A 15,572-nucleotide genomic window follows, 5' to 3' on the forward strand; every position below is an offset into this window, starting at 1 on the left:
GCGGGGAGCGGGCACCCTTCACCACCTCACATTCCACAGTTTATCTCACCCTCCATCAACACCCCTGCTGGAGGCTGGTGGTCCACAGGAAGAAAGATAGGGGGGTGACTGTCCCATGTTAGGGGGGTTACATAGTCCAGTTCCTCTTCTTATATAGGGGAGGGAAGGGGGAGACAAAACAGCACACAAGGAGAGAGAGTGAGAGCTCGCCGCCGATGGGAGAAACACCCACGCACACACACTCTGGGATTAGTACACCTCTGACCACGACTGCATTCCTGGAGAGCAAGAACGACATTATGCAGCAAAGAGGATTACACATTTGCAGACTAGAATCACACCAAAAAAGAGAGAGAAGGAGAGAGAGCCTGTTTCTCCTTCTTCTCCCTCCAGCATTCCTTTGCGTCAGCGATGACATGAGACAACGTCTCGGAGTCAGAGAGAGTAATCAGTCAGTCTGACCCTCCACCTGTATATCTGGACTTCAGAGTGTGTGTGTGTGTGTGTGTGTGTGTGTGTGTGTGTGTGTGTGTGTGTGTGTGTGTGTGTGTGTGTGTGTGTGTGTGTGCTATTGAGAGAGTAGTGACTACCTGATTGAACCAGGCTGAACCACCTGGTCTAACTACTTCCTTGCCAACTTGGTCCAGTCCAGGGCCTCTTGTCTGTCTTCCTGTCTGCCTGCCTGCCTGTCTGTCTTCCTGCCTGCCTGCCTGCCTACTGACCATTAGGTGACCTTGATAAGGATGGAGTACAATGGTAATTGAACAATACAAAGACCTGGGTGACACAAGGCTAATCATATGATGACATGTAAAGTATCCTTTGTAATCCTGTGGCAGCTGCAGTGTTTGACTTTCAACTTTACAAATATCACCCCAACTAAACAGAGAGAAAGAGACATAGAGAGACAGACGGAGACGGAGAAAGAGAGACAGAGAATGACGCTCAGTTGGTAGAGCATGCTGCTTGCAACGCCAGCGTTGTGGGTTCGATTCCCACGGGGCACCAGTACGAATCAAAAGTATGAAAATGTACCTGCTCGCTACTGCAAGTCGCTCTAGATGAGAGCGTCTCCTAAAATAAAAAAAATAGATATCTAGATAGAGTGTCTACTAAAATAGATAGATATCTAGATGAGAGCGTCTCCTAAAATAAAAAAATAGATAGATATCTAGATAGAGCGTCTACTAAAACAGATAGATATCTAGATAGAGTGTCTACTAAAATAGATAGATATCTAGATAGAGCGTCTACTAAAACAGATAGATATCTAGATAGAGTGTCTACTAAAATAGATAGATATCTAGATAGAGCGTCTACTAAAACAGATAGATATCTAGATAGAGTGTCTACTATAACAGATCGATATCTGGATAGAGTGTCTACTAAAACAGATAGATATCTAGATAGAGTGTCTACTAAAATAGATAGATATCTAGATAGAGTGTCTACTAAAATAGATAGATATCTAGATAGAGTGTCAGCGCGTGCTCAGTTTCCAGATACTAAACACAGCAAAAAGCCTTAAACAGGGGTATTTAACATCATCTAACTACAGAGGTTTAAGGCTACTTCCAAACCTTATATTAGCTAACGCTCTCAGAATAGAAAGCGCTTAGGATGACATGAAGGCCAAGCGGTACTCAACTTGAGGTACGTGAAGCATAATATTTGGAGAGATGCCGCTGGCTCGCTGACACGTATACGAGAGAGAAATGTAGGGGGAGGGGGAGACAAGAGAGGGAAAGAGATAAATAAAGAGAGAAATGTAGAGAGAGAGAGACAGAGAGCAAAATAAATGGAGAGAGGAGGTCTCATAATTGTACAACTCGATTACAGATATTTTTCTTTTGATGTCTGAAACGGTTACATGGCGCTCCCTCCCTCACAGGACCTTTTAATGGCATCTAAACAGTGGGAGACAAGGGTTTAATTGAAACCTCCCGTAGAAAATAATCATCTTATTAAAGGGATTTTGATCTGCGGGAGTGATGGAGTGGGGGGGGGCGTGGGGGGTTCTGGCACGTCGTCTCAGTGCTAACTGGATTATCTTGGTAATGAGTTTGAGTTGGTGTGGTACAGCATCAGTACCCATCTGGCCCCACCACCATGGCCCCACCATGACAAGATGTCATTCTGTTAAAGGGGCAATCTGCGATTGGTAAATCCGTTGTTTGAACTGCAGAAAGTAAATTAATAAAAGCGTTAACATTTGAAAACAAGCGGGACACGGTTCTGATCAGTAATTGTGATAGAGCGAAACATTTTGAACATTTGGTGTTATTGCAGGGGATGTTTGATCAATGACATGGAATTAATAGCAATGTACAATGTATAATTGTAATACCTCTAATCCCAACACTAAGTTGCTGGAATGATTGCTCACTAATATGAATAGATCATGGGTATACATTGGTCTAGCCATTACAGTGGTACAGGAAGAAAGAGCGACATATTGACACGTTCCTAACCAAGCTGGATTCTCGACAGAGAGACTTTAAAGTAAGAGGGAGAGTGAATTCTCCTCAACGATCACCTCTATGGTCCCTCTTGTCGCTGTCACAAACATCTGCTGTATTGTGTTGCTTTAACACTGTTGTTAATCACAGTGCCTTGAGGATCATTCCTCTGTGCTCACCACTCAGTTATTGTGGAAGCAGAATGCCTAGCCCCAAGCATGCACCTTACTGCACTGCACTGCGTGTGTGTGTGTGTGTGTGTGTGTGTGTGTGTGTGTGTGTGTGTGTGTGTGTGTGTGTGTGTGTGTGTGTGTGTAGCCTTTGTGTTATACTTGTAACTACTGCTTGTAAACATGTTTCTGTGTTTACAACGCCACATCACTATTTCAACCATTACAGTTCTAAGTGGGTGTCTAACCGAACATGAATTAAACATAAGACAGATAGACAGATCAATCAAGTATCGGCGTAAAGGAAAATGAACATTCACAGTGTGTCTTCCACTGACATTAGAACGGTAAATCAGCAGTTAACAGAAAATCACTACTTTGAATGGAGAAAAGAAATCCAATCTTTAGGTTTTGAATAATTAATGATGTTTCTAAGGTGACGTGGAATGATTCCTGCAGAAGGTTAAATATATTAGACATACATGATCTCTAAATGATCGATCGCTTGAAAAATCCCCAGATTGCCCCTTTAATGAGCTCTTCAGTCAGTCACACCAGATGTCAAAGCCAAGTGCTTGTCTACAGCACTGCTCTGCCAACTGAGTTCCAAGCACACTTTAGCATTTGAATATTTTTAAATGATAGTTTGTCAGACAAGTCTAATTATTATTAGTACATTGATAAAAGAGCAACGTCCGTCCTAGTCGAAGTAAGGAAGTCAGAGGTGTTCATTTTAAAACATTTTGCAGCTGAAAACTAAAATGTAATGTTTTTTATTGGACCTGTCTAAGTAGTCCCTCCCAGTTTGAGTCTGTTCTCTTCCTTTGGTTACTAACGAACATGACCCATGTTTGATTATTTTTCTAGTGACTACATCAAAGTTCAGCCAACCTGCCATGGGCCACCTTAGCCTGAGACATGTACGATGACTCATTTCTACATTCCGGAAAGGATTTTAACCCCCTCTCCCCCCTTCTCTCTCGCACCCTCTCTCTCGCCCCTCTCTCTCTCTCTCTCCCCCTTCTTGTTTTTAATTACATGCTATCCTATTCCTGTCTTAAGGCGTGAATTCCACAAGTAGTTTCAAGCCACTTGGATTTACCTGAAACTAACCCTGACTGAGGGGGTCATTCAATTCAATATAGAGGCACAGACACAGACACACGCACACACACACGCACGCAAGCACTCTCACTCACTCACTCACTGTGTGGTAACTCTCAACGGACTACTCGTTGCACTGCGTTTTCAGCCTGCTCTCTGAGTTATCTCAGGACAGTAATTGAGATGTTATCTGCAGAGGGAGGTTGCACTCCAGGCATCATTCACTGTGTGTGTGTGTGTGTGTGTGTGTGTGTGTGTGTGTGTGTGTGCGGGCCCCGGCGCACAGCAGGCATTTCCATTTGTGCTGATTCAGGCTGTTTCTACCACCCTCTCCTGTGTGATTATAGTATCTAACCACTATGGAGAGAGCTGCCTGTATCCTGCATCAGCTATGAATCAATGAATAAAACGGCAACATTAATACGCCTGTTCCTGTTGCTATGTCTGTGTGCATTGTAGACAATAAACAATGATTATCATGCCCTCGCTCAGGGCCGGGTGAAGTTTGACTTCCATTCGTTTCCTTTGGAAAATGTTAATGTCAGCAGGTCTGGATGGAGGTGGATGAAAGGGGCCATGAGGAACTGAGTAAAGGCATGCTGGCTCAGATTAGAACGACCACTAACTCACTATGGCTCTCTCTCTCACTGACTATCTCTCTCTCTCACCAACTCCATCTCCCACTCACTAACTCACTCTCTCATCTCTCACTAAGTACCCATCTCTCTCTCTCTCTCATCTCTCACTGACTATCTCTATCTCTCACCAACTCCATCTCTCACTCACTAACTCGCTCTCTCATCTCTCACTAAGTACCCATCTCTCTCTCTCTCTCTCTCTCACCAACTCTCTCTCTCTCTCTCACCAACTCTCTCTCTCTCCCTCCTTATCTCTCACTAACTACCTAAACTCTATCTCTCTCTCTCTCTCCAACTCTCTCTCTCTCGCACTAACTGACTAACTCTCTCTCCCTTTTTCTCTACAGGAGTATGAAAGGTACAGTGTATTTTCACACAGAAGACACCAAGTGGTCTATCCAATCTTGGTGTAGGGTGTAATCACAACGTCATTAAGCATCACAATGTCACAATGTCACGATCACAACATCAACCCAGTTACTGGTCGGCGGTGAGGAGGACGATCTTACCTTGATTGCAGGTTTTCCCAGTGAAGCCGGGGTGACACTTGCATTTGCCGGGTCCTACGCAGTCTCCATGCTTACACCCGTGCTGGCACAGAGCTGTTTGGGGAGGATTCCCATAGATAGGAGAGAGGCAAGTGAGAAGAGCAGTACCCCGGAACACACTCACAGCCTGTTTTCATAAAGCGTCTCAGAATAGGAGTGCTGATCTAGGATCAGGTGCCCGGTGTCTATGCAATCTTATTCATTATGATCGAAAAGTCTAAACTGATCCTAGATCAGCACTCTCAGACACTCTTTGAATACAAGCCCCTGGTCTCAGATCAGATGTGAGAAAGCATTTAATCCTGTCTGATTTGTTCAGTAACTTGGTGTGTACTACTGTTGATCTACTTTAGTTTATTAGGTTTTTTAGAAAATCCTTTAGAAAACATTTTCTTGCATCGTTGGTTAGTGGCTTGTAAGTAAGCATTTCAACGTAAGGTTTCAACCTGTTGTATTCGGTGCACGTGACTAGTAACATTTTCTTTGATTTGATGATTTACTAAGTACGACAATGCAAGCACAGTGGCGCGTGTGTGTCATACTGGTGTGGGATTAGGGGTGATGGGAATTGTGGTTCAACAATGTACAGAGATAACATTTTCATGTGAAACCATGCTTTCATATAAGTTATAAACGGTATTACTGTACAGCGCTGGCTTATTGGGAGAGAGAATCCTGTTTCCTTGTTGATTTGTATCCATTTCAAAGCCTACAAGCCCTAAGCGATTAAAACACTTGAACGTTGTGCGAGCGCTGAAGTGCTGATTTTCCTGGCTTTGAAAGCGGCTGCACTGATATTTACGGTGGGAAACGGCCAACACAGCTAAACTAAACGAATAGCCTCATACCTCACTATTACACAGCTAAACTAAAGGAATAGCCTCATACCTCACTATTACACAGCTAAACTAAACGAATAGCCTCATACCTCACTATTACACAGCTAAACTAAAGGAATAGCCTCATACCTCACTATTACACAGCTAAACTAAAGGAATAGCCTCATACCTCACTATTACACAGCTAAACTAAAGGAATAGCCTCATACCTCACTATTACACAGCTAAACTAAAGGAATAGCCTAATACCTCACTATTACACAGCTAAACTAAAGGAATAGCCTCATACCTCACTATTACACAGCTAAACTAAAGGAATAGCCTAATACCTCACTATTACACAGCTAAACTAAAGGAATAGCCTCATACCTCACTATTACACAGCTAAACTAAAGGAATAGCCTAATACCTCACTATTACACAGCTAAACTAAACGAATAGCCTCATACCTCACTATTACACAGCTAAACTAAAGGAATAGCCTAATACCTCACTATTACACAGCTAAACTAAAGGAATAGCCTCATACCTCACTATTACACAGCTAAACTAAAGGAATAGCCTAATACCTCACTATTACACAGCTAAACTAAAGGAATAGCCTCATACCTCACTATTACACAGCTAAACTAAAGGGATAGCCTCATACCTCATTATTACACAGCTAAACTAAAGGAATAGCCTAATACCTCACTATTACACAGCTAAACTAAAGGAATAGCCTCATACCTCACTATTACACAGCTAAACTAAAGGAATAGCCTCATACCTCACTATTACACAGCTAAACTAAAGGGATAGCCTCATACCTCACTATTACACAGCTAAACTAAAGGAATAGCCTAATACCTCACTATTACACAGCTAAACTAAAGGAATAGCCTCATACCTCACTATTACACAGCTAAACTAAAGGGATAGCCTCATACCACACAAAAGCAAACGCTTGCCTTGAGCATTATGTTCAGTATCAGGCAGTAGAAACAACATCAAACATCATATTTTCTGACTGCTGGTTGTCGTGAAGTGTTGTTTAGGGCAACTGAAGGCATTAGGACTTGAGGCAATAGTAACGCTTTACAGTATCTCTGTGTGTTCTGGTGTTGGAGACGCCCGAGTCCCAAATGCTACCCTATTCCCTTCATAGTGCATTACTTTTGACCAGAGCTCAATTGACCCTGTTCCAAGGTAGTGCACTACATAGGGAGTAGGGTGTCATTTGGGACCCAGGCACAGAGCTGGAGGCTTGCTCTGCTTTCTGTTCTGTCTAACTGTGCTGCTCACTGTGTTCACCTGCAGCATACTAACCACGGCTGATATACAGGGGCCTCAGCCAACTGGTACTAATTTCCATTAAAAGCTTCATTAAGTCCGTCATAATTGGGACCAATCAGGCTCCTTAATTATCCATACGGTTGGAGTTGGAGACGGGGTAGGGGGTTATATGTGTTTGTGGCAGGGAAGCAGGGTGAGTGTGCGTGTGTGCATCATGATTGGACACGTCTGGGTGAGCTCTCTTATCTTGTCACAGATTTATTGTGCGCCTGATACCATCATTATGTGAAGTACAATGTAGAGGTTCAGTGGGAAAGAGTGGAGACTCAACATCATGACTGATGCTTAGTGGAAATAGACAATGGAACTGTACAGAAGGCTAGCTGAGCATTGCTTAACTATAAAGATATAAGCAAGCATGAAAAGTTTAATTTGGGCATTGGAAGTACACCCTACAGGTGTAGGATCTTAATTTGATCACTCTTTGTTGCTGAGAATTTTTCTGCACAGCATGGAAAATGTACACTTGTAGTGTATTCAAGGCTTAAAAGTATTCTAAAGTTTGTAATTTACACTTTACATGTTAGCCATTTAGCAGATGGTGTTATCCAGAACAACATACAAAAGCAATTAGGGTTAAGTGCCTTGCTCAAGGGCACATCGAGAAGAGTTTTCACCTTTTACATTTCAAACTTGATTTTCCTTAACAAAAAATGTATCTACCTCTAAAAAAAATCCACATAATAATTCACATTTCCTGTTGCTGCAGGATAATTTTCCTGCTGTAGCAAACCTGGCTCCAATTAAGATCCTACACCAGTATATAGGTTACCCAAAATGCCCATTCACAAAATGTCAATTGAAATCGAATTAGGTAGCTATATGAAGCGTATCATTGTGGCGGTTAAACCTTTGAGCATGGGGCGTTGGAGGCGATAGAGGGATAGTGTTCATATTTCGGCTTGGAACATTGTTCATATTGAATTCACAGCCATTAGTGGGGATTCCTTTAGCTGGAGGAGATAGCATTGTGTAGTCTCATTCCACTTTATTAGAATGTGTAACCTAATAGACAAGACAGCGTTAGCCCATTTTCCAAACCTGGGATATATGAGATAGGGTGTTAACGCGAGGACGCAGGTGAGCTGTGAAACCTCTAGATTACGCCCCTGATTAAAAATAAAAAAGGGTTCGACATATTTTGGCGGGGGGAGTTGAATCAGGGAAACGTGTAAAACTTGTTAGGTCAAGTCCTTATCTGGTCAGCGATTTGGGCCAATTAAAGTCGATGAAATCATTTATTAATAAAGCTGACACGGTCACTGTCACGAGCTGTGAGGGGTTTTATTTTAAAGTTTTTCCACAGAGGGTAGTATGAGGACAAGCATGCTCAGAAGTAACCCATCCCAGGCTGTTGGGTTCAGAGAAAGGTTGGTCTTTTTAAATCTGCGGTGCGGCCCAGGGAAATACCCTGTGTTCATTAGACCACATCAAACCACACGAGGAACTAAAAATGGCCGCCGCAACCGCAGAGGAGCAACTACATGCTCCAATTCAACGCGCTTCTCGTTCCCTGAATACCTACTGATGACAACCCTTCACACCAGTTTGCATCAGGCATTCCTCTGGCCATCCATCCTTAGAGCCCATCTAAGGATCAGGCCCACAGTGTCCAGACTGGAGCCTGAAGTCACAAGCTCTGCTGGTCAGCTGCTGCTATCAACCTAGCAGTGCCAAAAGCCCTGGTCTGGCCTAGTAAGCCTATGTAAATTACAATCGCCAGAACGCCCCCCCATCCCCAAAGAACATTTGGACGGCAGTTTTAGCCTCTAATATTAGTTTATTATCATCAAGTTCAATCCTACGGTCAATCAAATGGAGATATTGAATTAAATAGTGATTCATTCTGACTACTACATTTGTCGTCACACAGGACCATGTGCTGACACAGACCAATCGTAGCAGGCTACGGGGAGGCTCGCGCCCGGTGGAGTTGGCTCTCTCAGGCAGGATGAAAACGACTACATCGACCATGAACCTTTGCTAGTTACGGCCACTTTTACCATGATCCTTAGCAATTTCTTGGTGCCATTCAGCCCCGTGCAGCAACATGGCGTGGTTGAAATTCAAATACTTCCGGCTTCCATAGGAATACGTGGATGCCGTCAGCGCTATCACCATCTACAGGCTTTAATGTCTACGCTAAGGATGTTGGTCTACTTTTGGTCTCTGGGGGTCAGATGTTTGTGAACTTCATTGGAATGAGGAAGTATGCACCAGCTACATTTCACTAACTACTGTAACTTGACAGTGTTTGGCAAAGACAGTTCAAATGTTAAGATACAGTATATGAGATTGTCAAAATCATTGTATTCGGGTAGAAGAAAAGCTGGATATTTTTTTACTGTACTGCTTGACATATATGTATTGCTAGAAAAAAAACATTTTAGCATTCCGTTATCTGACAGCGGAGTTCATTTCGTGCAATTCTACACATTGTGCCATGGGGCAGAGGAAAATGAGCTATTTTACATATCATTTCCTAAACTTCTACGCATTTTGCCACAGGGTGTAGAGAATTTGCATGCAGTTTTTAATATGATAGGGTTTCTGAGTAAGACTGAATAACAAAAATCAATGGGGGCCCCCCGGCTGGTAATTCCACCATGATTACTAAGTTTAGATGGCTGGCCGCTAGACTAACTTACCATTCTAAAATACTTTAGCTGACGTGGGCTAATTGAGTGACTATCAGTGACTGACATAACAAGAGAAAAACTGCTGATGTACAATCACATTTTTTCATTGCACCTTGTTTATTCTACTATTTTAACTTGCAACAGTAAGTTGAGACCCCGACTGAGCCCCCCCCCCCCTTCCATCACTGATGTATGCGTACCATTTTGAAGATTGGGAAGTCATCTACATTGAACTACAATTATTTTACATAGGCTCATGGTTGATGAAGTTTCCATGTACTAACTAGGCAGCTGTATATAGTTTATATGAGGATATAAAACTCACAGGAAATGAATAACTAACACTTAGCCATCTGAGGGCATCACATAGCTCTCAGTCAAGTGTGGAGCTGGTGTGAACGCCAAACATCTCAGTCATGCTGCTGGTGTGAACGCCAAACGGTGGCTGCAGCACCAGAGTTCTCAAGCCAGAAAGGGAGGAGATATTTCTTTGCCAAGGGGATGGGGAAGGGGGGAGGATGAGGGAGAAGGGGGGGAGGTGACTATTAATAAATCAGTGAAGCCAGGATTCAGAGGATGTGTGTGCCTCGCTGCCTTCAGGACCTCGTCTTGCCAAGAATTATTTGAAAGAAATACGTGGAGCAGCTGACCTTGTGGCGGACACCGTATTCTCCCGACTACTCTGTGGGTTAGAGCGAAGACGCCTGCTGCAAAACAAATGTGCAAACACAAAGAAAAGAACATTCCAGCAGGCGTTTTGTCTTGGTTGGATGAGAGAACAGAATCAAGGCATGAGAGAGCCAGAGAGCCGTGCTCTTTTTGACGAGTAAAGCATTCTTGAAATGATGCACAAAGCATAACAAGGAGTCACACACATTACATGGTTACAACCACAGAGGATGGAGCATTGGATGGCACGTCCCCTTTGCAACATGCAATGTAGCTAGTAGCTACATCTTGAATATGCTTACAAATTCAAGTTTAGATCAATCACACTAAATGTAAGCACAGGGGTGAATTCCAACTTCTACTTAAGTCTAGTAATGCATTGATGTCAATGGGAAACGAAGTGAAAATTCAATTTAAATGGCAGTTAGCATAAGCACCATGGAGAATGGATGCTTCTCATCACGCAATGTTGCCAGTAGCTAATAGCTATGTTTGAAATATGTTTACAAATTGGAGTTTAGATCGTTTAATTAGTAACATTGATGGTCAAATTGTGCCGTGGTTCCGCAGAGATACCGCGTGGCATCATGCTGGCTAATTGCATATTTGTGGAACGTTCACATCACAAGCCGAGAGGAGAAAGACAAGGCGTTTTCTTCGAACACACAGGCTGCAGATTCTGTGATGTTCAATTCAATTTCCTCCTCCATTCCTTTGATGGATAAAAATACCACCACCGTCACCACATTTTGAAGGAGGCCGCAGCATATTTTTCTGTGTCTGACAAATAATTGATACAAGTGCTTAGGTATGAACAGATTGACATTTGACAATGTATTTGATCCTTCCTAGGCCCAGGTTGAATTAAAACACAATCTATTGATTTGTCCCTTTCAGAATCCATGTACTTTTTATTACCTTACCTTCCTTGTCTCTTACTTATGTCATTACCACTAACAGATCAAACTACATGATTAACTTTCTATTGAATGGATTTACCCCATCCAGCTATTAGCAGATCAGTGGCCTTGAAGAAAACGAGACAAAGAGAAGCTATTTAAGACTATTATTATTTAATGGGTGCTTAAATTTGTCCTATATTTGGAAATGTGTGACCCCTCACCCTCAGGGTGAAGGGTCATGGCCAGGGTATTGGTTAAACTGTATCAGTTTACCCATTTTGTCACTCACTCATTGGCTTCCATTACCAATTAAAAGTCCTCTCCTAATTCAAGCTACTTTGTACTTCGAGAGGGAAACCGGCTAAACAGTCTCAGGCAAAACTGCACTGAAGATCGGTATCCTCTTGGATTTCTTTCCAAAATCCGGGATCAAAGCAATAGACCAGTAAGAGAGAGTTAATTTGGGATTCCATTTATAGGGAGAGCGAGAGAGAGAAAGAGAGAGAATGAGAGAGATGGAATATGATGCAACTGAGGAGGCTTCAATTTGATTAAATTCATTTAAAAAATCACCGTCATTTGTTTAGTGTTGGTTTGATTAATTGCAGCTCTTTGCCATCATTTTTTGCAGCTCTTTGCCATAATCCGAGAGCTTGTTATGACTAAACGACTAGGACGTGAGGACTAAGAAAAACTTGTTGATTTGCCAGTGGTCTATTCTCATCCTGACTGTGAGTTAAACCTGAGGGATATTCTGATGTGTATGTAATCATTGGAGATATACTGCAGATGCTTAGCAAGGCAAATGCCTCTCTGTTTATGGTGGCACTTGGATAAAGTGAAGTAACGCTGTGATTTAAACCACCCAATCGCATAACATGTCAGTGTAGCACCAATGGAAATGCTTGGCCTATAATAAATCTCTCGCTTTCTCTTTCTTCCTCTCGGTTCTCTCTTTCTGTCCCTCTCTCTCTCTTGCTCTCTCCTCTCTCTCCACCATCTCTCTCCTTCTCCATTTCTCTCTGTCACTCTGTCTCTCTCTCTATCTCCACTAACTCACTCCCTCTCCCATCTCTCCTCTCTCTCTCTCAGTTCTGGGGACAGGGAGCTTTAAATTTGGGGCAGACCCATTCCAGTTCTCCATTCTTTGTGAGCAGTCACCCAGACCGATCACTGAACTCTTGCAGGGCTGGAGACAGCCAGAACCCGATAGCACCACCAATCTAATCTCCGGGGCCGGCCCCAGAACTGCAGTGGTGTAATCTGTAATCCATGACGACTGGCCTCCCTCCGTCTCTGAAGTTTAAATCAGCCCTGTGGCAACATGATGGAGTACTGATTGAGGTCTCGAGTGATTGGACTCGTGTGGTACGCTCGGTCGGGGGCATTTGAAGGCGTTAGTGAACATTCTGGTTTTTCTCCTATGGCATTGATTTATCACAACGTCTGAGTCTGGCTGGCGGGAAAACGATACAGTTTCCTTCAAAAACAGGTGGTGGGTAAAAGTAGCTTTTGCCGAGAGGGGGGACGACTCTCCGAGGTGAACTCAACGTTTTCTCGTACTTGACATGGAATGTGTGAGACTCCTGATGGGTACTTTGGAACAGTGTTAGAGAAAACAGACAGATAACACACTGCTGTTTAATGAACAGAAACAAGGTCCTGTCAAAGGTATCTACTCACCCAAAGGACTTTAACATGTCAATCAAACGTCAAGCGGAAACACGGATTACTCCGCTAATCCCTGTCACTGTAGATCTTGTCTATTTCTCAATTGTCTAGAAACTCTGTCCTCTCCTTGCCTCCTGTCTTCTCCTTCATTGCACTGATCTGAGAGAACTGACCAGGTGAAAGACAGCCTTACGATGGGCTTGATTCCACCATATTGTTTTCACCTGTCAATTAATTTCAAATCAATGAAGAGGATGGAGCTAAACCCAAACAGGATAAAAACAAATATTTGGTCTGATATATGATGTTATATTCTGTATACGGAGCAAACTTCCTCTTCCTGACTGATCCAACATGGACAGCTGGGAGGACCTGAGCCAAGCCCAAAATGCCCAGGAAGCAACACTTATTGAGTACAGGGATTCCTGCCAACACGACAGCAGAGTTCTTAGCTAACTAGCCTAGCAACATGTTGGGGAGTACAGGGATTCCTGCCAACACGACAGCAGAGCTCTTAGCTAACTAGCCTAGCAACATGTTGGGGAGTACAGGGATTCCTGCCAACACGACAGCAGAGCTCTTAGCTAACTAGCCTAGCAACATGTTGGGGAGTACAGGGATTCCTGCCAACACGACAGCAGAGCTCTTAGCTAACTAGCCTAGCAACATGTTGGGGAGTACAGGGATTCCTGCCAACACGACAGCAGAGCTCTTAGCTAACTAGCCTAGCAACATGTTGGGGAGTACAGGGATTCCTGCCAACACGACAGCAGAGCTCTTAGCTAACTAGCCTAGCAACATGTTGGGGAGTACAGGGATTCCTGCCAACACGACAGCTCTTAGCTAACTAGCCTAGCAACATGTTGGGGAGTACAGGGATTCCTGCCAACACGACAGCAGAGCTCTTAGCTAACTAGCCTAGCAACATGTTGGGGCCTTAGCTGTCACAAATAATAGCAACCACAAAAGCATCCATTTCTGCCACTTTGTCTTGAGCCTCGTCTCTTGAGTTCCCTCCCAGCACAGTCTTGGTCTGGCTCTAAGTCTGAGTCGCTATGTCATTACCATAACTTGTTTTTCTCAAGCTAGGGTCTATGTGAAAATGCAATTACCATATTCTGTTTTTCTTTTCACCTCAAATGAGGAGCGAGGGATAAAGAGGAGAGTCAGCTGGCGGCGAGGCAGAATGTTAATCTGACACGATAAGTGGGCCACAGGCACTAAGGTTACTCAACTCAACACTAACACTCTCACCTAGGGGAGAAGGGAAGGGAACGAGGTCGACCACCATAACAGAGTGTCTGAAAGGAGGGCCTGATGCCAAACCTAAACCAAGTGAAGGTTATTGAGCTCAACACCCTCGCCTAGGGGAGAACGAAAGGGCAATAAGCGGGCCACCATTACAGTAGCCTGCTCCCAGGTCAGAATGTACTGTCTTGATAGCTTCTCTGGTCAATGTAGGACAACACAAACAGATCTGGGACCAGGCAACCATAACAGGGCATCCAATGGAAGCCCCAGTGCCAAACGGAAACAATAGAGCTCAACGTGAAGTAAATACCTTTGGACAGGGACCAGCAGTGTGACATTTTAGTTTCGTCTAAAAACGACAACATAAACAAACACCAAAAAATCTAGCATGATTATAGCATGAGTCATGACAAGTGATTAGCAAAAAAACAACAACAACAAAAGAGCTAAACAAAATGCATATGAGGTGAAAGGTTATGAAGGTGATGTGAAGTATAATGACAATGACATGAAAGCATTATAACCCCTCCCCCACCCCCAGGCTTCCAGGTTAGTAGATTGACAGAGACGGAGCCAACATGCAGCCCAGCCTCTCTCTGTCTACTCTCTACATGTTGTGCGTAAGTAAGCCCGTTGTGTCACCCATCACACTTCCGCAGCCGAAGCAACAGCTGTACCATCATGTGTGCAGCAAGCCATGCAGTGTATCTCCCATTTGTCAGGCTGCTCGACACTTTCAGAGCTCCCTATTAATATCATTCACACATCTCTGCAGGATATAATTACACAGTATGGCAGCAGCCAATACTTCTCTGTTTCCATAAGAGTCAATATTTGTCCATAGGGCTAGATATTTTATTAAGGGTCAATATAATATCAGACGGTGGTATAATGTAATACTGTTGCACAAAATGTGTTCATTCTAGTAAAACGCGGTATATTGAGTCTACAGTAGGCTCATTCTAGTAAAACGAGGTATATTGAGGCTACAGTAGGCTCATTCTAGTAAAACAAGGTATATTGAGGCTACAGTAGGCTCATTCTAGTAAAACGCGGTATATTGAGGCTACAGTAGGCTAATTCTAGTAAAACTAGGTATATTGAGGCTACAGTAGGCTCATTCTAGCAAAACAAGGTATATTTACAGTAGGCTCATTCTAGTAAAACAAGGTATATTGAGGTTACAGTAGGCTCATTCTAGTAAAACGAGGTATATTGAGGCTACAGTAGGCTCATTCTGGCAAAACAAGGTATATTTAGGCTACAGTAGGCAGACGGTGGTATAATGTAATACTGTTGCACAAAATGTGTTCATTCTAGTAAAACGCGGTATATTGAGTCTACAGT

General features: G+C 43.2%; 1 protein-coding gene across 8 annotated transcripts in view; it reads right to left on the minus strand.

Moving 5' to 3' along the window:
* The window catches only part of LOC118936741 (nephronectin), a 57,672-nt gene that overhangs the window by 32,144 nt on the left and 9,956 nt on the right, over window positions 1-15,572 (minus strand). For 2 of the 8 annotated variants that reach the window (XM_090187811.1, XM_090187814.1), the window contains exons 3-4: window positions 10,383-10,439; window positions 4,881-4,973 (exon numbers count right to left, since the gene is read on the minus strand). In XM_090187811.1, the coding sequence (XP_090043937.1) occupies window positions 4,881-4,973; window positions 10,383-10,439 (150 nt within the window). Of the gene's footprint in view, window positions 1-49; window positions 149-4,880; window positions 4,974-10,382; window positions 10,440-15,572 lie in introns of all 8 variants that reach the window. The other 6 variants (XM_090187813.1, XM_090187815.1, XM_090187807.1 and 3 more) reach the window with 5 other exon arrangements.

This window comes from Oncorhynchus mykiss, chromosome 10, assembly GCF_057628025.1.
Source record: "Oncorhynchus mykiss isolate SJ-2025 chromosome 10, ASM5762802v1, whole genome shotgun sequence".
NCBI classification, from domain to species: domain Eukaryota; kingdom Metazoa; phylum Chordata; class Actinopteri; order Salmoniformes; family Salmonidae; genus Oncorhynchus; species Oncorhynchus mykiss.